General features: G+C 42.1%; 2 protein-coding genes across 5 annotated transcripts in view; both read left to right on the plus strand.

The window, feature by feature from the left end:
* CDC42EP3 (CDC42 effector protein 3) overlaps positions 1 to 7,693 on the plus strand; it is an 83,173-nt gene extending 75,480 nt beyond the window's left edge. For all 3 annotated transcript variants that reach the window (XM_083732800.1, XM_083732799.1, XM_083732801.1), the window contains 2 exons: positions 3,347 to 3,403; positions 5,477 to 7,693. In XM_083732800.1, coding sequence (XP_083588926.1) covers positions 5,762 to 6,529 — 768 coding nt within the window. In that variant the 5' untranslated portion in view covers positions 3,347 to 3,403; positions 5,477 to 5,761 and the 3' untranslated portion in view covers positions 6,530 to 7,693. The remainder of the gene's footprint in view (positions 1 to 3,346; positions 3,404 to 5,476) is intronic.
* Positions 7,694 to 25,163: 17,470 nt separating this feature from the next.
* The window catches only part of LOC310841577 (uncharacterized protein), a 57,127-nt gene continuing 55,317 nt past the window's right edge, over positions 25,164 to 26,973 (plus strand). The window contains exon 1 of one of the 2 annotated variants that reach the window (XM_083732886.1): positions 25,164 to 25,245. In XM_083732886.1, coding sequence (XP_083589012.1) covers positions 25,226 to 25,245 — 20 coding nt within the window. In that variant the 5' untranslated portion in view covers positions 25,164 to 25,225. The remainder of the gene's footprint in view (positions 25,246 to 26,973) is intronic. The other variant, XR_014562556.1, reaches the window with a different exon arrangement.

Raw genomic sequence — 26,973 nt, forward strand, 5'->3', positions numbered from 1 at the left:
CAGTAGGGAGAAGGCCTGCCTAATTTCAGCTGGGAGTTCTACAGACTTGGGGCCACAATACTGAATGCACAGCTTCTGGTAGATACATGGCATCTGAGCCATGAGAGACCTCTAACAGAGACTCCTCCAAAGGTTCTGTGATTGGGCAGAGATATAAGGGATCAGAGAGCCCTTAAGGTATGCTGGACCCATGTTGTTAAGGGCAGTTGTCTGCTCCTAGCAAATGTCTTGCTGCAGAATTTTGCACCAGTTGGAGCTTCCAAACAAGGCCCAAGCCCCACATAGAATGCATTGCAGTAATCAAGTCTTGAGGTTCCCAATGCATGAATCACTATGGCCAGGCTATTCCTGTCCAAAAACAGCTGCAGTTGGTGAAATCAGCCATAAAAGGTCCACCTAGCCACTGAGGCTACTTAAGACTCGAGTGACACAGATGGATCTGGGAGTATCACCAGATAATGTAGTCTCCCTATCTGAACTTCCATATATTCTTAATACAGTGGTACCTCGGGTTACATATGCTTCAGGTTACAGACTCCGCTAACCCAGAAATATTACTTCGGGTTAAGAAGTTTGCTTCAGGAGGAGAACAGAAATTGTGCAGCGGCGGCACGGCAGCAGCAGGAGGCCCCATTAGCTAAAGTGCTTCTGGTTAAGAACAGTTTCAGTTTAAGAACAGACCTCCAGAACGAATTAAATACTTAACCTGAGGTACCACTGTATATTGGCTACCCGAGGTACCACTGTATATGGACGCAGGTGGCGCTGTGAGTTAAACCACAGAGCCTAGGACTTGCCGATCAGAAGGTTGGAGGTTTGAATCCCTGTGATGGGGTGAGCTCCCGTTGCTTGGTCCCTGCTCCTGCCAACCTAGCAGTTCAAAAGCACATCAAAGTGCAAGTAGATAAATAGGTACCGCTCCGGCGGGAAGGTAAACGGCGTTTCCGTACGCTACTCTGGTTCGCCAGAAGCGGCTTAGTCATGCTGGCCACATGACCTGGAAGCTGTACGCCGGCTCCCTCGGCCAATAAAGCAAGATGAGCGCTGGAACCCCAGAGTCGGCCACGACTGGACCTAATGGTCATGGGTCTCTTTACCTTTACCTTTTTACCACTGTATATACTTTTTAATTTTAGATTGGATTTTGCTGTGTAATTTTTGTATAATCCTTATATGTAGGGTTAGGGGGGGGAATTCTGATTTAGGTATTTTTCTCTCTCTTTAGGACCACCATTCTTCCTAGCCATGATAATGGTAGCTTGGCACGCTTTCTCACACCCTGCTTAAATTTCTCCAAATTATCTTTATCTAAGGGCTCATTCAGACATCCTTTTGTGCTGCTTTTCTAGGCACAGGCCAGGGCTTTAAAGCTCAATTTCTGATCGGATATTTTTTGTCACGGTGCCTTCCCCAGAGAAAATCCATGTTTTACCACTGAATTGGAGCAAGCAGCAAGCAGCTTTATCATCTGAAAACAGTATTACTATGTACTATGAACGTAGGTTCCCAAACCACAATCCAAGTGGCTCATTCAGGTCTTCAGCATGTCTGGATTTCTGGCTGAAGACAGGAGATGGCACATCCATCACATTAAATATGTATTGATGTTAGTTGTATTTTAGTTGCTTCTCTTATTTCTTGTATTGTGTTTTATTGTATTACAATATGAATCCCATGGAATACAAAAAAATATAATATAAAAGAAATAAGGGAAACAATCAAAATGTACTTAAAAATAATAAAGCATCTAGCACACCATATCAACAATTTTCAAGTAGTCCGGGGTGGGGTGGGTAGTTAGGGTATCACTGATCTACAGCTTCTTAACTTGTATCTAGAAACTGTTGAAAATTCAGTATCAGCTTTATATTGTTCTTCAGCATTCATAAGTAATTTCTGATTTTTCTGCATTAATTTCATAGCTAGAAGATACTTTATCACATTCCTCCAACTTATTCTTCAGAAATTTAACTGAATCTATACATCCTTGCAATGTAAATGCTGTATCATCTGCATAATGCATAATTTTAATTTGGATCATGGTAGGATAATCTCATGTTTTTGTTGTCCCTGATTTGTTGTGCTAAAATTTCAAAATGTAAATTAAACAATAATGATGAGAAAGTGCATTCCTGTCTGACACATCTTTGCAATTGTATTATGGGATGCATGAGTCCATTAATCAAAATTCTATCCACAATTTTGTATATATTGCTTCAACAAAATTGCAGATTTCTTCAACATTTTAAAGCATAGGCCTCCATTCTATAGAGTCAAATGCTTTTTCTGTACTGTATCTACAAACTAAAAGAATAAAGGTGTGTTTTGCTTCTGTTTCACCTTTATTAAGTTGATCAATTTGCATACAATTTATGACAATTATCCACCTGCCATGAATCTTGTTTGATCCTTTTTTATTTATTCTTCAAAGAATTTATTAACTCTGCAAGCTAAAATGGCTGTCATAATTTTATAGTCAGTATTTTAAAGTGATAAACTTGACACTCACCAAGTGCCTAGCCTTGAGGACAGCTAATGCTGGACTTGTTCAGCTTTACCTTGTACCCCAAACAGTGTTTTGCTGGTTGGTTGGATGTAATGTAAAATCTTTACTAAAATCAAATTAAAATCTACTGAAATAGCTCATGGTGCCCCTCTCACATAATGGTCAGAAATCTATGTGAAGTGGCCTGACAGTGCAACATCTGATCTCTTTTAGCAAACATTTTTATTGTGCAACATTTAACTACTCTCAGTAGAGAGATGGATTAAAATGTCTTCTTCTCCCAACATAGGCTGTGGCTAAGACATCAGATTTAATAATAAATCATATGACTGTGGTGCTGAGGGGAGAATACACTTCAAACAAGGAAGATTACAGAAATACTTTTTTAAAATAAACCAAAAAAATTACTGTCAGGTTAGACAGAACTAAGATGTTAGGTGGAAAACAGAATATTGAAAAATATATGCCCCGAGGAATGTACAAAATTCCTTAGGCTTGAAAATTCTGTTTCAGAAACAAAAGTCCACATTGAGCATTTTGTGACATTATAGGATTATTTGAAGTTACTGAACTGAGGTATGAAGTCTCAGTAATTCAATCTATAGGGTGATTAAGTCAGTCAAAGTGGGGGGTAGTGCTTTAATACAATCAAATGAAGTTACTTTGATGCACATTCTTTCAGGGAGCATTTCAAGAATTCCAGGCAGGATGTTTACAGATAAGCCGACGACAGGAGCCACCCAATCATAAATGACTAGTTGAGGGGCATGATGGGATTTCAGAAGTATAAAAGAGAGTGTTTTCAGGCAACATTCATTCTCCTCCGCTCTTCTTTTCCAGAAACCACACTCTGCCACAGCTACAGAATTTTCCACAGGATTACAACGATAATCAAAGGTAAATTGTTTTTTTTTTTTTTTTTTGCTACATATGTCTTTTCTTTTTATTTGGTAAATTAATTGAAACATTGAATAGTGTCTATAATAACACTAGCAAGTGATATAGCTCTTATCACTTCATGCTTTCACCATCTTAAAATAAAATAAAATAATCATGATAGGAAGCATCTTAAAAAAAAAGAACAGCCAAAATTAGCCAGTGTGATGTAGTAGTAAGAGTAGTAAGAGTGTTGGACTAGAACTTGGTGAGTTTGGGTCAATTACAGTTTCAGCCTAACCTACCTCATAGGGTTTGGAAGAGTTTGGATTTGATATCCTACTTTATCACTACCCGAAGGAGTCTCAAAGTGGCTAACAATCTCCTTTCTTTTCCTCCCCCACAACAAACACTCTGTGAGGTGAGTGGGGCTGAGAGACTTCAGAGAACTGTGACTAGCCCAAGGTCACTCAGCAGCTGCATGTGGAGGAGTGGAGACGCGAACCCGGTTCCCCAGATTACGAATCTACTGCTCTTAACCACTACACCACACTGACTCTCACACTGGGTTGTTGTAATGATAAAATGGGGAGCAAGAAAACCATATATGCCACCTTGAGCTCATCAGAGGAAAGGCGGGATATAAATGTAAGAAAGAAAGAAATAGAAATCCTAATATGAAATAGCAAATTAAAGGCTGATTTCCTGTGTAAAGTAAAACTACCAGAGAAAATATCTTGCTTCTGAGAAACTGGCGCAGCTTTTAAGGTTGACACTTTTTTCGGGTGGGATCACATACTGGTAAATTCAGGTTGCATGGTGGAAGGTACTGTACTTCCCATTATCTTTTTTTCTCCTCCTAACTATGATTATTCATGCAACAAGTATTTAAATATGATGGCTTTTATATAGTAAATCAGGCTTCCTCAACCTCAGCCCTCCAGATGTTTTGAGACTACAATTCCCATCATCCCTGACCACTGGTCCTGCTAGCTAGGGATCATGGGAGTTGTAGGCCAAAAAACATCTGGAGGGCTGAGTTTGAGGAAGCCTGTAGTAAATTGACCTATATATTGAAACAAGGAAGTTTAAAATATATTGCTGTTACGTTATATTTATTCTTTCTGTATATCCATATGGAACTGTTTATGTGTTTCGATGCACTGAAAACTGAGACTACAATTTGTACACCTATGCAGGTCCCTGCTTTTCACCTGGGATGCACAAGTGTATATACAATATAGCCTTAAAAAAATATTATCATCATCATTTATTTATTAAATTCCAAACCACCATTCATCCAAGCATCACAGGGCAGTTTACAATATAAAAAACACAAAAATACATAACATAATAACAAACAAAAACAATAACCCCCTACAGTTTAAAAGGCAAATAAATGTGGCAGTAGCCTAGTCATTGCAGCGAGGTCATTCCAACCCCAATCCATTATGAGTAGCCTGGATATCATACTATTTAGCCTGTGAATCAACCCTTGTCATATTATGCAACTGAAACTGAGGGGCAAGGAAGGGCATTCTTTGAACTGATTGCCCAGATAAACCCTAAAATTTGTAGGCATCTGTTAAAACAATTTCAGCTTTGATCTTCCAAACTACACATACAAAGATATTCCAGCTTCAGTTTCAAAGGCCCACAAAGCTATGTTTATAAACCTCTGTTTTTTGTGAGGAAAGAACTTTTTGGTACAGATGTTTAGAAGCGCCTCTGGAATGCTCAAAGGTGTGGGCTTTGCCTGGCACTAAGATGGAAGATGATTGACAAAATAAGAAAACCAAGAGAAACCAATATAGTAAGTTTATTAAGAGAGTTGGATTTGGCAACCACGTCTAAGGAGTTCTGGCTTTCAAAATGTACAAAGTCAGGGAAAAGGTGGGTTAGCCTCTCGTTAGAGGAATCCTTTTATCCTGCTTAATGAAGGGAAGCAACTTCATACAGCTAATCTCCATGCTGGAGCTGTCAAGAGTGCTATTAATTATGTTGCTGCTTTGTTTTTTGGTTTTTTGTGCAAATATCAGATTGAATGAACCATGAAGAGCAAGTTAATAATAACCTCTTTTATTTCTCATGCAGGTTGCTGAAGTCCTGGAGGAAAGTGAGCATTCTTGCAAGCCTAGCGAAGTGTCACTTTGAGGAGGGAAGCTTACACTGACATTCTGGGGCACAGAATTTTGGAAGGCGGGGAAGGCAGCAGCGGTGGCGTGTGAATGCCTGTTTATAACCAATGCCAGAGTCAATAATATGGCATAGATAACAAGAAGGATTTGCTGGAGAAGAGCTACTCAGACTTGCTGACTATTTTTATTCCTTCCTTTCTACCAAAAATCCCCCTTGCCGCTGCTCAAACACTGCGAAAAGATGCCAGCCAAGACACCCATCTACCTGAAAGCCGGCAACAATAAGAAAGGGAAGAAATTCAAGCTGAGGGACATTTTGTCTCCTGATATGATCAGCCCACCTCTCGGTGATTTTCGCCACACAATTCATATCGGGAAAGAAGGACAGCACGATGTTTTTGGAGACATCTCCTTCCTGCAAGGGAATTATGAGCTTTTACCTGGGAACGAGGGAGAGACAGCCAGCCAGTGCGAAGGCCACAATGAGTTCCTCAGGGCAAACAGCACCTCTGACTCTGTGTTTGCCGAAACGCCTTCTCCGGTCCTCAAAAATGCCATATCACTTCCTGCCATTGGTGGTTCTCAAGCCCTCATGCTGCCCTTGTTGTCACCGGTGACGTTTAATTCAAAGCAGGACTCTTTGGGGCCTTTAAGGAATCCCAGGCATAGCTGCGAGCCCGTAATGGAAGAAAAGTTGCAGGGGAAGAGCAAACACTTGGAGAATGGGAAAATATACAAAGATGACATCACATGGGAGCGGAACGTCCCAACATCGCATTATACTAATGGGAGAGACAGTCATTCATCCAGCCTTTCGGAGCAATACGCTGAATGGCAAACAGAGGAGTTATTTGACAATGGCCATCTTTCATGTGATCTAACCAAGACTCAGCCTAAATCAGAAGACTCCCTTTCAGATCTGGCAGAGCCTCTTCTTTCTTTGCAACTTGACCTCGGGCCATCACTTTTGGATGAAGTGCTCAACGTAATGGACAAAAACAAAACATAGAACTTGCTGCTTTTTTGCCTCAGTCATTCATACAAACACAACTGAAATGTACAGGCGCCATCCAGCTAAGGTTAAGCAATTGAGGCTGTAATCCTCCACACACTTCTTTGGGAATAAGCCTCATTGAACTCAGTGAGCCTTACTTCTCAGTAAAGCATTGGGTGCACCTTTTGAGGATGAATGGGATTTAAGTGTGCTTAACTTTAGATGGATTGTGATTTGCGTGTTTATATACAAAACCAACTCCCTTTGCAGTAGACAATTTTTCTAAAACAAATGACTTTAAACTATTTTTTTACTTAATTTCCATGATTTTTTTAACATGGCAAATGTCAGATAACAAGAGGAGGTATTTTAACAACACAATTTTCAGTCAATGAAACTGTTTTCTAAGAACCAAGAGTTGTCGTCAACATAATATTTGGATTGATTCTGCAAGTTAGGACAATTAATTCATTTTCAGGAACCCTTTGGTTCTCAAGGACCCTGTGTGTGCCAGGCAGAAGATTTATGAAGTGAAGGTTAAATGTTAATTAGTTCAGCATTACTTAATATGTAACTCTTTCCCAGAATGATAGTAGGGTTTTTTTTTATTAGCAATGTTTTTCATTCTGGCTGCACTGTTATTGTTGAGTGTTAATGCATAGCTCTGTGTTCAAATGGGAATGGCTTTCTTCTGTTCAACTGTTATGGGAAATATATGTAGCCAATACAAACTGGTGCCATTGAAGTTACTGGAGCCCCTTATGTAAGCTCTTATGCCAATACATATTCAATCTTAGACAATCCAATTTTTAAAGAGATGAATTACACTCACTGCATTATTTCATGAGCTGAAATCTGTTTTTATGCACATTCACATCAGATTCTACACACACACACAATTGCACCAATGAGCTGTTGCTTTGAGAGCCATTGTATAAACTGTATATTTGTGTGCATTTATGAAAAATACGTATTTGATCCTTTAGCTTTGTTCCTTTCAGTTACTGACATTGACACACAAATCTTTGAAATTTTGCAATGGGTTCTTTTATGATTTTAGAGGGAAGCTCAAAGGAGACTGTGCTGCAGAAGATGGTACATCAGGGAATATAGTGATGTCCCTGCATTGTTTTAATACTTTGTGCAATACAATAAAGAGTAAAGAATTAATGTGGAAAATCATGTTTCTGTATCTGAATTACACTTTCGTGAAGAAGAGGCTTATTTCAAGATGCAGTTGAAACCCACTTACCGTACATTCCCATTACATTTTACTAGTTCTGTGCTTCAGTAGTGCCAAGAGGAAAATAACTTTCGTACTTTAATTAAGATTATTGCTCTGTTCCACAACTTGCCCACACAGATTTTGCAAAATTCATTCATCCTAATTTGGAGCCCCATGTGTGTCATAGTGAGCTGATGGAGCTCTTCTGTGAACTTCCTCACGAGTGGAGTAAGCAAATGTTTGAACTGGGCCATATTTTCTTATATGGAATTAAAGAAGTATACCCAAGGTTAAGGAAAGGTGTTCTCTTGTATCTTTCACTGCTTGGTGTTACTAGTGGTTCTGATTACTAGAGAGCAGAAAGGAAGGACCAAGTATTAGCACAGATGAATTCAATAACCGTGAACTTTCCACCTTCTGCCAAGTCAGCAAATATATGTTTGGAAGGTGTTGGGGGTATGAGAAAATGGTTTCATCTTTGGCAGGACTACTCACTTTCTAGTAAGGGCAACACTTTAGTGGAATCAGAAAGTGCAATTTTCCAGGACCTGTGCTGACCAGAAGTCTGATGTTTTTGGCTGAATTAAGCTTACTGAGTTAGAGTCAGTCTCTTAAGTTACCTTTAAGAAAATGCTATTCTTTTGAAAGAGATCTCCCACTAGGGAAATATATCAGCTAATCTTACAATTAAGATAATATCCTTCTGTGTTTTGTGTTCTTTGATTATTCCCCTTGCAACTTCACTGGACAGCGAAGATTATTGTTTAAATAGTAATCTCTCCTACTTGAGCTCATCAAATCAGAATGCTGACTTTATGAGATCCTGGCCATTTTCACAGCAGTAGACTATTCCAGGGAAAATTCTCAATAGAAAGCAGATAGTGCTGTTTTAAAACCACAAGATAGGGAGAAAGTTTATGATAAAGCTCATTTGCTAATACAAACATCCCTTTCAAGGTTTTCTGGCATAACATATGGGGCACAATCCAACCGAAATGAAGCACGCTTATAACACATCTGTTTTAACATTCAGATCTAGAGCACATGAGATATGAAAGAACTTGAGACCCTCACTAGGTTTTGTGATTTTTAAACTTGGTTCACATCGAGATTCACTTTTGGTAACCCAGAAATTATCACAGATGATGATTATAAAGAACGGTTTAAAATATATGTGATAACATGGGATACCTGGTTCTAGTGGAATATTGAGTCTTTGTCCCAAAGGATAGTGGTAGTACTTTTAAACCTTTTGAGAATTAAAAATTGGAATTAAAGTTACCCATCTCAGCATTTTGTCAATATCTGCAGTTGTGCTATTGCTTCAGTTCTAAACTTAACTCTGGAGCTTTGGCTTTATCTGACGTTCCTAATGTTTCCTCCACAATTTGAAATCCTTAGAAAAGCTTATACAGGCACACAGTATCTTGTATTTTTCCTTCAGTAGGAATAGGACTGTCCCATTAAACTTTAATTAGTTTAATGTAAATGCCCAGTGCGCTTCCATCGTCACAAGTCCCACTACAGCAGAGTATTTCGCACAGCAGTTGAAGAAGGGCAGGAGAGGCAGTATCTTTTCAAAGAGGAGTCTTGGAGCATGCGGTTTGTAACTCAAAGATAAGGTTTATTTACAAAACAAAAACAACCCTGGCGAAGAACCACACATCTCAGCAAACACGCCCAAAAAGGGGGAGAAAAGGGAAGAACAAACACACAGGAGACTATTTATACAAACTCATGTTCCTGGAAGCCTAATGACCTCCAGCTGCTCAGTGATTAGAGCGTTTCTGCTACCCTTTAACCCTTTGATAGCAACACCCCCTCTCGCTCGTAACACTGAGCTGTACCAACCTTAATTCAAATTTAAACCTGAACAGAAACATTTATGAGATTGCGGACCCAAAGCTTTCGTAAAACCGTCTGCGAGATTTTCTTGGCTTGGACAATACTTTAGTTCAATTAAACCTTGTTTTACACTTTGGCATACATTTTGATAACGGATATCCAAGTGTTTTGTGTGTGCCTTGAATTGACCTGATTTAGCTAGTTTAATACAAGGTTGATTGTCTTCCCACACTCTGATAGGTAGGGAACATTCTCCAAACAATTCTTGTACCAGTTGCTTATAAAATTCCAGTTCTCTACATATATCTGATAATGCATTAAACTCAGATTCAGTTGAACTTAAAGCTATAAGTGATTGCTTTCTTGATCTCCAACCAATTAGTGCATTTCCAAATTTTATCGCCATTCCTGACACTGATTTTCTATCTGGTCCAGCATCTGCCCAACTGCTGTCGGCCCAACATTCAAGTTGTGTGCTGCCCTCTGATGATAGTTTTAAGCGAAACCTTTTGGTAGTTTGGAGATACCTTAAAACTCTTTTTACTCCTTGCCAAGCATGCATTGATGGTTTTTCAGCTTGTCTACACAGCATGTTGACAGCATATGTTATATCGGGCCGAGTCCACTGTGCAATGTGGAGTAGACTGCCTATCGCTGACTGGTAAACCCCGGGATTAGAGAACTCTGCCTGTTGCTCGGCTTGAGCATCCTTTGTGTAACTTAATTCCATTGGGGTTTTAACACCAGCACAGTTGTCCATTTTAAACCTTTCCAGCAACTGCTGGATCTTAGCTTCTTGGCTGAGCCAATAGTTCCCATTTTCATCTTGCTGAATTTTAACTCCTAGATAAACAGATACATTGCCTAGTGATTTTATCTGAAACCTTTCTCCAAGCTTTGTGGCAAATTGTTGTGCAAGTTTATCATCCTTTCCACTGTATAATAAATCGTCAACGAATATCAAAACTGCTTCTTGTTCACATCCCGAGCCTTTTAAAGACACGCATCTGCTGCGCTCTTTCTGAACCCCATGCTCTCTAGAGCATCGTTTAAGCAGGAATTCCAATTACGGGCGGACTGTTTCAACCCATAAATGGATTTGTGTAGGCGCCAGACCTGGTTTGGCTTGTCTCCTTCAAAACCTGGTGGTGGTGTCATATAGACTTCCTCCTGTAAGTCTGCATTTAAATAAGCCACATTGACATCAAAATGAAACAGCTTATTTCCCTTCTTAGCTGAAGAGGCTAAAAGCATTCTTAATGACTCTGATCTTGAAGTTGGGGCATAGATTTGAGAATAGTGAACACCTTTGCGCTGCGAAAACCCTTTTGCAACTAGCCGGGCTTTATATTGCAACTCTTCAGTAGTTGTGGGCTTTAAACGATATACCCATTGACAACCTACAGCTTGTTGCCCTTTCGGAAGCACTGTACTTGTAAACACACCGAGAGACTTCATTGAAGCCATCTCTTTTTCCATTGCTTCCTGCCACTTAACGGCTTCTGAGCTTGGAAGCTGTTGTACATCCATATAGCTATCTGGCTCACACTGTGCCATATTTACGTATACACTTGTCACCTTAAACCGCTCTGGCGGCTTGCCCTTTGTGGCACGATTTGACCTGCGCAATTGTTCCTCTTGTGCCCCCTCTGACCGTTGGCTGTCAGAATCTGTCTCAGACTTTATACCTGGACGCGCCCCTAGGGATAAAGACCTCCGTTTAGATACCTCCCTTGGGCTTGGTGTTGCAGGTGACCTACTTCGCTTTTGCTGTCTGCTAGGCCTACTGACTGGCGATGTTGGAACACCTCTAGATTTTGGCTTTTCTACCTTAGGAGAAGAACCTTGTGCCTGGTCAGAATCTGCATCTGAACCATGTGCACCATCCTCTTCTGGCTCACTACTCTCTGGAAATTCATTCTCAGCATAAATGCCTAAATCATCTCTCAAAATGTCAGGGTTAGCATGTAAGTGAGTCCATCCGGATTGCTCACAAAATTCAGCGCTCCTACTGAGGACCACTCTTGTAGTATCCCCATTTGGGTTCACGAACCTCCAAGATTTGGCGTGTGGTTCGTACCCACAAAAGATGAGTTTCCTAGCCCTTGGACCTCCCTTTTTCCTTAACGCTTTTGGGATAAGTACATAGGCTGGACATCCAAACACCCGAAAGTAATTAATTTTGGGCTTCTTCCCATATAAAGCAAAATATGGGGTAGTGGCAATTACCGAATTATATACTCGGTTCAGAATATGAGTAGCCGCCTGCCAGGCTTCCGCCCAGTAACTTTGAGGGAGTTTAGCATCAAACAACATAGAGTTTGCCAACTCTTGCAGAACCCTGTTTTTACGTTCGGCCACGCCTCCTTCTTGGGGGGAATAAGGTGTAGACAGACGATGCTTAATTCCCTTTTTCTTAAAGAAATTCTGCAACACAGACCCGGTAAATTCTGACCCTCTGTCTGTCTGAAAAGCAAGTACTCTAGTACCGAATTCAAGTTCTACTGCATGAACCCAATTTTTAACTGTTTCTGCAGTATCTGCTTTTGTTTTGAGAGGAAAAAACCATGTAACCTTTGTTTTGTCATCCGAGAGACACAGTGCATACCTCGAACCTCCCATGCTAGCAACAGGCATTGGGCCACATAGGTCCATATGCACAAGTTGGAATACTTTGTCAGATTTCCTATCTGAACTGGGATAGCTGCATCTATGAACCTTCGCCCTTTTGCATGCAGTACAATCCAAATACTTAGTACATTTGTTCATTTTGCACCCTTCTGATAATTCAGGTTGCCTTTTAACATACTGAAAATTAATATGTCCCAGACGGCGGTGCCATAAATGGACACAAGAATTATGGGTAGGCGTGTTCACACAACCAGCATGAACCTGTTCAACTTCATCTGGACTTGTCTCAAAATAATATAACCCATCTCTGCATTCCACCTGCAAAAGAGATACGTTATTCTTTGAAATAGTGCAAACCCCATTTTCAAACACAGTTTTAAACCCATTTCTATCAAGTTCTGACACAGACAAAATACACCCCTTCAATCCCTTTAGCACGTAGGCATCAATTTCTGTTTGCAAACATTTCAAGAACACTGTGCCTACGGTCTCTAAGGAACGTTTAGTTGAATCTGCCATTGTCACAACTTTAAGGGTTTGCAAATGTCTGCAATTCTGCAAACGGACACTAGATGGCGCCACCAGGTGGTGAGATGCACCACTGTCGATCAACCAGCGTAGATTGCTGCCTTGGCCACGCCCTTGCATCAACGCCATTGCTGAAGCCATGTGCTGTGTGCTGTGGGAGTAGCCACGACCTCCTCCTCTTCTTTGACGTCCCCTGGAACTCCTTGTCTGGTAACTAGGGGTAACGGCCTTGGTGCTGTCTTGACCAGGTTCACGTGTGCAATTCCTAATTAAATGGGAAGGGGAACCACAACGAAAACAGTGTCTAGCTGCAAAAGCATTTACTGTGTGCTCAAACTCAGCATCAACACTCTTAGGCACAGCATAACTCCCCTTTAAAGACAAACCTCTTTCTCTTTGCCTTTTATCCTGTTCATCTGCAAGCCGAGATGAAATGTATTCAAGGGTTAATTCAGTTGAAGGCATAGCTTCCAAAGTTAGAGCTAGAGTCTCATAGCTTTTATCAAGAGAAGACAACAATATGTATGACTGCTGCTCCATAGAGAAAGGAATGCCCAGCTGTCTTAGTTGATTAAAGGCAGACACCATTTTGGCAATATGTTCTTTCACACACGCTCCCGGTTGGAGACGTAAATCAAACAAACATCTTGTAGCATGGATCTTGGCCCCCGCAGTGTTTCTGGAATTTAGCCGCTGCAGAACCGTCCAGACCTCATGCGTGTTCTTTAACTCAGAAACGTAAGGCATTTGCTCTGGTCCCACTGCCAAAACTAGTAGACCTTGGGCTTTCCTGTCACGTTTCTGTGAAGCCGCTGCTGTTGCTTTGTCTTCTGCAGACGCGTCTGCAGCTGCCTGTAAAGGCGGTGCTTCAGTGCAACTCCACAACTCTTTTGCTTGCAACCAAACCCTTACTCTAGCCTTCCAATCTTGCCAATTTTTCCCATTGAGTCGCGTAAACGGGACAGAAAAACTTTCCTGGGACTCTGCCATCCTCCCTGGGGCTTAGGAACGATACTCACACACCTGTAGACCGTCTCCCAGCTGCTGAAGTGGCTCCTTGAAGAATAAGACGTCTTCCAGCAAGTACAAACTGCTCAGTGCCTGTTTAAAACTTTTCTAGGCACATTGCAGGACTCAAGCTGCTTTGAAAGCTTTCGTTGTCGGCAACCGCTTCTGACTTCGCTCCATTCCTTTCATAAATCACTCTGAACTGCACTCCTTAGCTCCTTCTTGACGTACAAACACCCATAACCTGTCCCATTAAACTTTAATTAGTTTAATGTAAATGCCCAGTGCGCTTCCATCGTCACAAGTCCCACTACAGCAGAGTATTTCGCACAGCAGTTGAAGAAGGGCAGGAGAGGCAGTATCTTTTCAAAGAGGAGTCTTGGAGCATGCGGTTTGTAACTCAAAGATAAGGTTTATTTACAAAACAAAAACAACCCTGGCGAAGAACCACACATCTCAGCAAACACGCCCAAAAAGGGGGAGAAAAGGGAAGAACAAACACACAGGAGACTATTTATACAAACTCATGTTCCTGGAAGCCTAATGACCTCCAGCTGCTCAGTGATTAGAGCGTTTCTGCTACCCTTTAACCCTTTGATAGCAACAGGACTATAGGCACAAATCATCACAGTGGAACTCTATTTTAGTCTATCTGTTGTTCCTCCTCAGACTGCAATAATATTGTCTTGCATGTTTGTTTGAGCCCTGGATAGATTTCATCAATTGTGATTTACAAATCAAAATCCTGCTGGAGAAATATGGCACCTGAAGGAACTTCAGCCCCTATGTTATAGTATTGTCCCATTATTGCCTCATTCCGGCATTCATATCAGAATGTCCTGGTTCAGCCACAATACTCTGATGCCTCAATTTAACGCTCAGCACTTTCCATAAAAATGACATGGTACTTAAATATTACTTGGCACTGGAAAGCATCGACTCAGCCACACCTTGAATCTTGGACTGAGGATCTTCAACAACTGGCAGTCACAAGGACAAGAAACATTTAAACAGCGTTGAACAACATTGAACAGGTGTGTACAAGCACAACATTTATTTGTATCTGATCTGAATTTTTGGACCTACTGGAATCAGAAATCTCTCCTCTTTTGTGTACTCTTCCTACTTGCCTCACTTAATTTGTATCCTTTTCCTTCCACTCCACATATATGTGTGTGTGTGTGTGTGTGTGTGTGTGTGTGTGTGTGTTTAATTGGTTCTGGGGGAAGGTGGGATATTTTGGGCAATCAGAACTTACAATATTTTTTTTATAATGTGCAGATATAACCGCCAGGAAGCTAGGGTGGTGGCTGTAAGGCTGTTTGGCTTCATTAAAACTAATTTACAACGCCGGCTCCACAAAGTTCTATGATACAAATTCCTTGAGGTTGCTGGAGCACTTAAAACAACCTTGCCTCCGATAAAAGGGGGGGGGGGAGCCAGCAAGCAATCTTCGCCATGTAATTAAAGGATTTAAAAAAGGAATCCATGGAGCTCTGATAAGCACATCTTACATTGGCACCATTTTGGAGGTTTCCACCCAGCAATCAGAACTGTTAAAAATCTGTTTTGTGTTTTCTTCCAAAAATTAAAATGTCTCAATAAAAACTTATTTCTAAACTGTGATGATCAAATCTTTTCCCCCCCTGAATTGACAGATATCACAAAAAGAAAAGAGGTTTTCTGCATTTCCACATGGTTAACACTGTGCAGTTAATTTAATCAAGGTCAGGGACACAAGTAAGAGGAGGGGCGGGGAATAGTGCTCCCTGTTACAGATGACCAAGGGAAAGATAACTGTTGTATTGAAGGTTAATTGATGGAAGAGGGAGGTGCAGCCTGTTTACTAGCATGCAGGAACCACTGCAGGACTTGGTTTGCTGTGCCCTGGGCACTGAGCTTTTGCTGTAGAGGAAGGAGTCCAACAGAGCTGAAGAAGACGAAGAGAAGAGTTTGGATTTGATATCTTGCTTTATCACTACCCGAAGGAGTCTCAAAGCGGCTAACATTTTCCTTTCCCTTCCTCCCCCACAACAAACACTCTGTGAGGTGAGTGGGGCTGAGAGACTTCAAAGAAGTGTGACTAGCCCAAGGTCACCCAGCAGCTGCATGTGGAGGAGCAGGGAATCGAACCTGGTTCGCCAAATTATGAGTCCACTGCTCTTAACCACTACACCACACTGGCTCTGAGAATTAACGTGTGGGAAGAGAGGGGGAGATGAGGTTGAGGGTGAAGAGGCTGGGCCCTGAACAGTGTGCCGGTACTTCTTCTATTATTCTAAAACAATACTGAACTGTTTGGACCCTATTTTGAATTTTATTTTAAATTTAATATTGGACCTCCTCCAGTCCCTCAAAAGCATTTCTGGAATCCCTGATACGGGGCATATCTAGGACCAAATCTAAATCTAGCTTGTCAAAATGTAATGTGGACAATGTTGTATTAAGTGGCTCAGTCACTCTCCTAATGCCTCCTTTTTTCAAAAATAAAAAGGTGATATGGTAGTGAATAGGCAATAATGAATTATAATATTGCTGAATACCAGCATCACAATAGTGATCCTAGTGCTACCCCACAGCTGGTCCTGGATTAATTTTGGTTGTGTAAAAAGATCCTTTTGCTGATTTCACAGTACACATCATCTGGTAAATATTTGGTGAAGACTGAGTTTTAATATGCGACTTACTTACTTGTTATTGCCGTAAGTAGAAAATCACCAAGATAGGAAGCAGTCCTCAGTGTAATGCGTAAACAATTCCACTAGAAGAATAACAGAGTCATTCAGTTGTGCTACGTGCAACTGGAACTAAATATAGTTAAACTGAGAGAGTTAGAGAAGGGTGCATGGTTTTCATTCGACAATTAATTGGACAATTTGCATGACACCACTTTCCATCATTCTATTGCCACAGGCTCTATGGAGAATCCCACTGACACTTTATGATGGATGACAAGCTTGGGTTACTCGCTTCTCTCTTCCATGGGAAAACTCAGAAGGAAGGGACAGAGGAAAGAACGCAGAGAGGGAAAATATATAAGTTGTAGCAGCTCGGGTTGAATAGTGGCGGCACCCACCACCCCATTAAATTCCAGACTCTGGCCCAGTGTGTCACTGTGATGGCCTGGGATTTGGACTTGGAGGCTGAACCTGAGGAATCCCAGCCTGCACAGGATTCCCCGCCTCCAGAACCAGCTGAGCCAGGGCTGGGGCTTGAGCCTGAAGGGTCCTCACCTGTGCTGGATCCTCAGGTGCAGGCACCAGCTGAGTCTGCTCTGGCTCCTGAGGGGATGGAGGACCCATTGCCTGCAGGTGCTCCACTCTCAGCCCCGTCAGGGGAGGCTGAGCTTGCCTCTGGGTCTGGTAACCCTCCAGCCTCTCCTGAGCTGCAGAGGCTCAGGGCAGAGAGGCGGAGGGAACTAAGTTCCCGCAGAAGGAGTGCTCACCTCCAAGCCAGGAGTGGCGAGTCACCTGTGGACTGCCCTATGCCTCGGGGCAGATAAAAGCCAGCCAGCCCCTTAGTTGTTGGTACCCAGTTCCTGCCTGCTGGATCTCCTGACCTCGCCCGACTCCCTGCCTTGGACCCAGCTTCAGCTTTGACGGACGGCCTCAATACTGCACCCTCGACCTCGGACTGGACTCGGACCATGCCTCATGGAAACCCACGGGACCAGCACAGTCACTAAATTAAATGGGAGGCAAAGCTAAGCAGGGCACATTCTCTGGGAATCATTGTGGGGAACTCTAAAGAGGAAAGATGGGGAAATGTTAGGACGGCAATCCTGTTCACACCTCACTGAGAGCAAATGCCAACAAGACAACTCTAGGTAACTCAGCACAGGACCAGGTTGCATAGCACATGAAACCATAAGAAGACCCTGTTGGATCAGGTCAATAGCCCATCCATTTCAGCATCCTGTTCTCAGAGTAGCCAGCCAGATGCCCACAGGAAACCTGCAAGCAGAAGTCGGGCACAAGTGCACTCTGCCCTCCTGTGATTTCCAGCAGCTGGTATTCAGAATCATTGCTGTCTTCAACCATGGAGGCAGAGCATAGCCATCATGGCTGGTAGCATTCAATAGCCATCTCCTCCATGAATTTGTCTAATCCTCTTTTAAAGCCATCCAAATTGGTGGCTACCGCTGCCTCCTGTGGCAGAGAGTTCCACAGTTGAACGATGTGCTGCGATACAGAAAGTAAGTGGTAACAGAATAAGAATACAGAAATGTATCCATGCAATAATATTACCTGGGAATATTCGGCTCTATTCACACTATTTCAACTCCATCCCTGTCATTGTATCCCCTTCCCCCCACATGCCCAGTACGGGGACCCTACACATGTAGCGCACACAACCCTATTCACATCTTCCCTCAATACATGGATGGCTGACAGAGGGCATGGGGGGGCATGGCCAGTAGGTGTGGCCCTGATATTCTTTTTTAAAAAATAACATATATATTTTTAATAACATTATTAGGGTTGTTGTTTTTTCCAAAACAAACAAAAAATACTGAAAATACAGCATTATTATTATTATTATTATTATTATTATTATTATTTATTTGTATCCTGCCCTCCCCGGCCGAGGCTGGGCTCAGAGCAGCTAACATCATAAAAACAACACAGCAGTCTAAAGCATCAAATATCATTTAACCTAGAGAAGAAGAAAAAAAGAAAAAAAGCCTGGATGTTAGTGAGAGTTCAGGGTGTTTTTTTCTTATTCATGCAATCAGTAAAAACAGTATCAGACAGTTGGAAATTAGTTTTTGTATCTTTTCCTTTATGGAGTGATATTTTGTTGGTCTATTTTGCTATCGGGGCCAATTGCCAAACGCTTTTAAGACCATTCGATAAGGATGCCCCTTTCAAGTCCTTCCAAAACTGAGCTATAACAAGTCTAGCTGCTAACCATAGATAACCAGTAAGAGATAGATGCATTCTGACCCTGCTCTTCTACATTGCAATATGTTTGCTGCAGAAAACCTAAATTACTTTGAAATAATTTATTGCCACTCTTGGCAAAAACATTCATAAGTTCTATGTCCCTGGTTGTTTCGCTGACTTTTATTTTCAACCATATCTGAATGTTCACTTTCTGTTAACACTTTCCTTTAAAAACGTTGATAACACTTGTAATCCAGTGGTTCTCAAACCGTGCAGCATTCATCTGGGTGGGGTTGTGGAGCACCTGGAAGGCAGTAAAGTCCTAAGGAGGAATAGGATCCTGAAACATGTGCTACTTTTCTCCTCCTTCAGCTTCAATAGTTGAAGGGCTGAATTTCCCTAGACAGAGGAGTCTTACCTATATACTGGGATAAACATCATCCCAATGCAATTTGGGGAAAAGGAAGTTCAGGAAGAGTGGCTGCATTGTTCTCATATTTACTTGCGTGCAGTTTTTAAGAGATAGCTAATAACCATACATTGCCAGCATTACAAGCTAATTCCACAAATCCTCACATGCAGCATCAATTTGTATGCAAGGATTTGTATGTGGCACACTTAACAAAAGAACCAGCAACTTTGTTTAGGGTAGAAGAGGGATGGCTAGCCTTAAGCTCAGTGGTCAGTGAGGCCCCCAAAGCCTCCCTATTTGCATGACAGAGTGTGGCTCTGATCTGTAGCAAAGTGGAATGGCCAGGGGGTTCAGGAGGAATAGGCAAGGCAGCTTCTGCTGATGCCCCCTCCTATCTACTGCCTTGGGCAATTGCCTCACTCTGCCTAATGGCAGAGCTGGCCCTGGTCAAAAGATGCTCAAGAGAGCCAGTGTGGTGTAGTGGTTAAGAGCGGTAGACTGTTAAGAGCGGTAGACTCGTAATCTGGTGAACTGGGTTCGCGTCTCCGCTCCTCCACATGCAGCTGCTGGGTGACATTGGGCCAGTCACACTTCTCTGAAGTCTCTCAGCCCCACTCACCTCACAGAGTGTTTGTTGTGGGGGAGGAAGGGAAAGGAGAATGTTAGCTGCTTTGAGACTCCTTCGGGTAGTGATAAAGCGGGATATCAAATCCAAACTCTTCTTCTTCTTCTTCTTCAAGGTGATTTGCAGAAAACCAAGTCCCAAAAATAGGAAAACAGTGTGGAACAAATGTAAAGTTAAGTATCAGTAGCATTTTTTTTAAGCATCCATATCTCAAGGGGGGGGGTCTCCCATTTAAGATAGCTGGGGATATCCAAAGGGTTTAATAATATGCCTACCACTAAGGGTTATATCCAGTGTTAGCCCTATCTTAGCTATTGTTTTCAATGGATCTGTCCTGCGTATAATTTAGTTTTCTCCTGCTCTAGAGGGTAGGACTCGAACCAATGGCTTCAAGTTACAAGAAAGGAGATTTCTGAATAAACATGGAAAAACGTTCTGACAGTAAGAGCTGTTCGACAGTGGAACAGTCTCCCTCGGTAGGTTGTAGACTCCCCTTCCTTGGAGGTTTTTAAGCAGAGGTTGGATGGCCATCTATCATGGAAGCTTTAGCAGTGCAGGGAGTTGGGCTAGATGACCCCTAGGTCCCTTCCTACAATTATATAATTCTATGGCTACAACAGTTGAAGTTCTGTTTCAACAGTGGTGCCACTACAAAAAAAGCTCTGCCAATTTTCACACGGCACGCTTCAATGGTATATATTTCTCAAATAAGTGTTCCTCTTCCACCAGGTTTGAGAATCTCTCTTTGTTGCAGCAGTTCCATTGGAGCTGACAACAGTTAGGAACACTAGTGCTGGCCAGACCCAAACCTTTATAAAACAGTCAGCAGCTGTGAACACTGGAAGAAACAGCCAGCAAAGGGTTTCAGGGAGACAGTTCCACTAAAACTAGACATAGAGCTCTGCTGAAATGAATAGCGCTATTCCAGCGCATGAATCAAATATGTGTACAGTACATCCCTCACTTATCTAAACAGCCTGGGGCTCATCCAAAGCAACCAGACAGTCCGTAAGCTTGGATACATTTGAGAGCTGTGTACACAGAGGTTGCACAGCTGAGGCACCTTTGAAATATTGCAAATGCACACGGGGGGGGGGACACTTTTCCTGGTTTCATCCCAGTTTGTGGCTGGCTGGGGCTGATGGGAGTTGAAGTCCGAAACATCTGGAAGGTACCAGGTTGGGGAAGTCTACTGTGAGAGCAGAAGTGTGGAAGCTGTCTGCCTCCAGGCGTTGCTGGACTCCAATTCCCTTCACCCCTCACTAAGGATGCAGGAGAACTCTGTCCGAAACAAAAGTGAAAATGGCTGCAATTAGCATATTTGCCAAAGGTCAGGAATGGAAATCATGCAAGTGAATACAAGTGATATTCACTATTGTTTTTGACATTTGCCTTTCATTAAAATGCATTGAAGTCGATTGTTAGCCATTGCAGATAGTGAGACTAATAATAATAATAATAATAATAATAATAATAATAATTTATTATTTATACCCCGCCCATCTGGCTGGGTTTCCCCAGCCACTCTGGGCAGCTTCCAACAGAATATTAAAATATAATAACCTATTAAACATGAAAAGTTTCCCTAAACAGGACTGCCTTCAGATGTCTTCTAAAAGTCTGGTAGTTATTTTTCTCTTTGACATCTGGTGGGAGGATGTTCCACAGGGCGGGTGCCACTACCGAGAAGGCCCTCTGCCTGGTTCCCTGTAACTTGGCTTCTTGCAGTGAGGGAACCGCCAGAAGGCCCTCGGCACTGGACCTCAGTGTCCAGGCAGAACGATGGAAGTGGAGACGCTCCTTCAGGTATACTGGACTGAGACCATTTAGGGTTTAAAGGTCAGCACCACTACACTACAACACTACAACAATGTAGATTTTTGCAGAAGTGCTTACTGTGATGAGCACAGGATAGAAATCACTGCCTCCTTACAACCCTCCCCCTCACCACTGGCCAGGCTGTCTGAGGCTGATGGAACCTGGTCACACTTTCCCCATTCCTCTCATAAAGTTTAAAGATCCGTAATCAGGTGGTTCCTTAACAGAAAATCCTCTCTCCCTATCTCGGCTGGAGGCTGCTTTCTTGTCAACGACCTATGTGACTGGCCCTGCCACCACCTTGGTTCGGGGACCTTTCAGTCTTACAGGAATGTCATGGGCTGAGTTCACAGAAAAAGCAGCTCTTACAGCAGAGCTTTAATGCTTAAAAAGTTCACATGCAACTGACTAAGCTGCATGCGAAATGCACAGGCAGCAAGGAGCCCTCGCAGCCCAAATTTACCTCTTGAAGATTCTGTTATGTTTTGTTTTCTTAATGTGTACTGAAGGACTATTTTAAGCCTGGTGTCATCAAAGCTCAGCCCCAGGGTCTATTTTCAGTGCCCAAGGCACAGTTCTTGAACAGGTGAGCTAATAATAAAAGAGGAGAGGGCACCACCACTGAGTGCATATTGAGTGAAGTTTCCTCAGTGTTGAGTAAACACATGGGATGAAGGAAGGCATAATTTAAATGAGACATTAGCAGGGCAAAAATGTTTATTTGTGTGGGCAGTTATTGCGATTGGCATAACATTTTTAAAAAGTGATTTTCCCGTGTGCAGCTACCCCATAATTTGACTCCAAATGAACTGCAGGCTCAGCAGATGCTGCAACAGCATGCAGACACTATGCTCATGTTGGTCTGTGCACAGGATCAAATGCCATTAAACATGACCACATCTGCCTACGTGGGCAAGCATTTTGCCAGTGCCTCATTTAATCTGGGCCAAAAAGAGAAGTCAGCAGGCATATTTCAGGCAGGTGTGAGCCCTTAAACCTTTTTTTAAAAAAGTAATTAACTCCTTTGAAAACCTGAGTTTTAACTTAAAAGCTTTGATGATGTCATTCGCTTACTTTATTTAATTCACTTTGGCAAGTTGTCCCAGTTTCTGAACAGTAGGGGAGAAAGACAGCACAGTGCAAGTTCTTTCAGCTCCTGGGGGGGGGGGGGGATCACCTTTAAAAATGTGTTTATTACTTACTTTTTTTATTTCACAAGATTTATACACTACTTTTCTGTAATAAAATCTCAAAACAGTTTACAAAAAGAATAAAACCATAACTTTTTTTAAAAAGTAAACTTCTGTAACTGTCATTTAAAGATAATGCAAGCTTACCACCATAAAACATATGTCTTAAATAAACAGTAATTGACTAAAGTATAGTATTTACCTTATCACATCTTTATAATAAATAATAAAAATATAGTGCTACTTTTCTTTAATTATAAAAGTGTATCTGGCTGGTTTTGTACCATGTATAAAATACCACAGCTACTGAGTTATAGTTAAAGGTGCTAGTAAACAGCATTGTATAGGTATTTGGTGGCAGCAGTTATTTGTGGTAATGACCGCTCTCCACACCAAACGGAGGACACCCTTTGCGTGCCTGCGCGCAGCACCCCGACCCTATGTGACTCCCGGCAGAGTGCTCCTGGACCACCTCCCCAAGTCGCAAACCTTGAGGTTCCGCCAAACCTCAATTTAAATAAGCAATTGTGACTGGGGAGGCGGAGCCAGGGGAGTGGACCAGGTAAGGGTAGGGTCCGCTCTTTAATCATAAAAGGGGGCGGAGCCTACCTGGGAGCTCTCAGTTGGCTCCAGAATTTCACCCGCCCTACCCTCCCTTCATTTAGGCCTTTTATTGCAGGTTAACTTCTTCTTTACAGGTATGCAGGCGCTGCTACAGTCTTACGATGGTTGCTGTTAAAGGACCAGGAAGAAATTTTCCCTGCATTGGCAGGTTTCGCCTTCCCCATAGCAAAATGTCACAACTTTGGCGGTTTTAGGCCTTGGGCAGAATCCTTTAGCCTATCTTCCCCAAATGGATGTGTGTGTGAAGTGGTGACACAGGTTCCCCGTTAAAGGGGTTGTTTTGAGGGGAGTCATTGGCCATATGCCAATAGGTTGTCAGTGCACTCCCCTGTGTTGCGGTGAAATGGGGGGTGGGCTTTCTGCTTAAGCATACATCTTCCAGAGCCAGCCCAATCCCCAGACAGATTGGTTAACCCTGATGTACCCCAGATCCCCGGCCAGGGACTGGGAGGGATAAACACCCAATGCCTAAGCCAAGGTCTTCCTTGGTTTAATAAAGTTGTGGCCAATTTTAATCCCATAACACGTTTTCATGAGTCATTATTCCACTCGGATGTCGCCTGGGGTTGGAGGGTATCTGCCTGGGCACACAAATAAGGGTTGGTTCTCCACATGTAAAGAAAAAGTGAACTTGCCACAGTTATTTAGAAGGTTTGCAGTTAAAGTCTGACAGCTGCAAGGTCACTATTGCCCCATGTGTAGTTACTACAGCTTAGCTCCTTTCTATAATTCCTTGCCTGCCTTCATGTCTCTTCCTCTGCCTCAGCAGTTATCCTAATAAAGCTTCAGATACTTTATTTGATTCTGCTTTTTCCTTTTCCAGCAATATTCCCGAAGCTATTTTGCAAGACAAGAAACAGAGAAACTGCTGAAGCTGTGTGTGAGTGTGTGCGCAGGCAGTCCTTTTCCTGTAGGTAAAGATCTTAGCCAGTGATCCTGTTCACGTATATTTTTGGTTTTAAATCCCTTCAGATGGGGTGAGTGTGTTGAGCTTGGAGAAAGTGACTATTTTCTTAAACTATTGCTAGGCACTCCAATATATTTATATTTCAGCTTTTTAAAAAGATATTTTGGGGGAAAGAGCAGATCATCTTTCCATGTTTGGACAGCAGTGAGCACATGGAAGTGAACGCTGACACAATCTCAGTGATAAATAATAAAATAACAGGTGCCAGACACTGGTCTATTTGAAACTGTGTCATACTTTACTTGGCTGTTACACAAAAACAGATGTCAGGGGAAGGTCAAATTAAGGGCAATTCAATTAAGTGTGAACAGGTGCCTCAAGACCACCATGAAATTTACTGCCTGGTTAAGCCAAGCTAGCAGTGCTTGCTGTTGGGTGATCTTTCTTTTCTGATCAAGAGACATTAAACTGGCACGTGGAACAGATAAGCTTTAAGGTCTTCACAAACCTCCCTTAACTCTCTGTGTGAGGTTAGTATGTTGCGATGCTGCATTGCTTCACAATGCAGATTCTGAAATTAATAGTAAGTTAAATGGCTTGCTAAATTAGGGTTGCCATTTTTCAAACCACGAAAATCCAGACAGGAAAGCTGTTGAGCTTTTTTTGGGTGTGGGCATGGCGAAAGGCGCATTTTACCAATTTCTGCACAGACACTGCTACCATGAAATGCCAGTTGTATGGGAACCCTAATGTGTTCCGTTGGGGGAGATTGGTTTGCACAAATGTGTATATTAGGCAGAACTGCATACAGGAAACGACCAATCAACCTGCGACCACACAGAACCCAGAAGTGACTTTTAAAACAGCCCTAAAAGAGCCCAGAAAGAGCAAAACCAGCACGAGAACAGCACCTAGCAATCCCATGAGCCTTTGCAAATGCAATCCCAGAAGCACCTACCATTGAGGCCTGTGGAGAGTTGAATTTGAGCAGGGAGTTTTGGAGGGAGTGTTTATGGCGGAGTTTGGTGACTGGTAAGTGCTGCTGGGTTGTTGTTTTTTAAAGGGTTTCCAGAAGTTTAAAGGTTGTTTGCAATCTTTTTCTATTGGTATTTCAAATATATGCAATTTCGCTGACACTGTGCGATGCCTCGGAACGTCAGGCCTGCGTAAATTGGGAGTTGCCTGTATATGAATGTGTTACATTAAGAGAAATTCACAGGGATATGCAGATGACTTTTAATAAGATTTTTTTTTTAATTGCCAAGTGATGTCGAAATGTGGATAACTGGATTTAAGCTTAGAAAAATGAGAAATTAAGAGAAAATAAATTGACAATTTTCTCCCCCCTTCTAGTGATAATACAGGGTTTCAGTTCTTTCTCTCAGTTGTGAATAACTGAGGGGTTCTCCTAGGCCAGGTTGCTGAATTTGACCCTGTTTGCGCCATTGAGGAAGGACGCGTTTTGCTCATTCTTACCTGACCCTTTCGTACCAGGCTGTAGGATTGGGCTGCCTAATATGCCAATAGTACATTGTTTAAAACAGGGCAGAGATTACTGAATAATTAAAAAACACCTTAATTCACTGTAAGTTGAGTAATGAAGTGGGAACGAGCCAGAATTCATTAGTGATAGTGCTGAGTGACAGTATAATAGATTTTCAGCACTTTCCTCCCAGGTTTATGGAATATAGAGTTGCACAAATAGGCCATCTCTTGTAGACCATTATTCATATTAGACAAAGAAATGAGGGAAAGCAAACTTTCATTGTAAGGAACTGCAGAGAAAATGGAGCCAAACCTTTGTCTGTCCCAATTTGTGTTAGAGTGAAATAGGCCATTCTTAACTAGTGAATTAATTATGGAAAGTGCTCCCATTACATTTAACATATGTAACTGTTATTGTTTTCACTGACATGAGTTATTCTGGGTATTTGTTCTGATCAAGATGAAAGATGAGGAAGTTCCCATTCCAGGATGCATTGATTTAAATGTGATCAGTATTCCTAATTAAACTTTGGAAGATCAGGGGGAAAGGGAGAAAATGTTTAAGCAGTGTACTGATTTCAGAGAGTACCTTCAAGCAAAGGGTCTGAGAGTCAAAATAATGAGAGAAACCTAGTTTGGTTTCACGTATTTCCTACCTAGATCTTTATCATGGAATTGTATCTAGCACCAGCTAATTCTGCTCCCACTTTACCTGGCATTTTCCATAGTACAGTAGTACCTTGGTTTACGAACTTAATCCGTTCCGGAAGTCCGCTCTTAAACCAAAACCATTATTAAACTGAGGCGTGCTTTCCCTAATGAGGCCTCCCACCGCTGGTGCCCTTCCACCGTTTGGATTCCATTCTTAGACCAAGGTAAAGTTTTCAAACCAAGACACTATTTCCAGTTTTGCGGAGTTTGTAAACCAAATCGTTCTTAAACCGGACTGTTCTTAAACTGAGGTACCACTGTATGTAAAGGACACTGGAGAGCCACAACTAGTTGTGATGCACAGCATGCTTGTAATCATATTTAGGGACAAATGTGTTTGGCATGGCAACAGCTGGTGGAACCCAGTTGTCTCATACACAGTGTGAAGTATCTCTCTGGTGGCCATGCATAGGTTACTGTTGCTCCGCTTAGCAAGCCTCACAGGGTTATGAGGATGAATACTGGATTCAGTCTGAATTCCTTTCAAGAAGGGCAGGAAAGGCATGTGTTTGTAACAGCTACAAATAAGCAGTTTGGGGGGGGGGGGGAGAGAGAATCTGCCTT

Source organism: Podarcis gaigeae, assembly GCF_964106915.1.
Source record: "Podarcis gaigeae genome assembly, chromosome: 3".
Lineage (NCBI taxonomy): Eukaryota > Metazoa > Chordata > Lepidosauria > Squamata > Lacertidae > Podarcis > Podarcis gaigeae.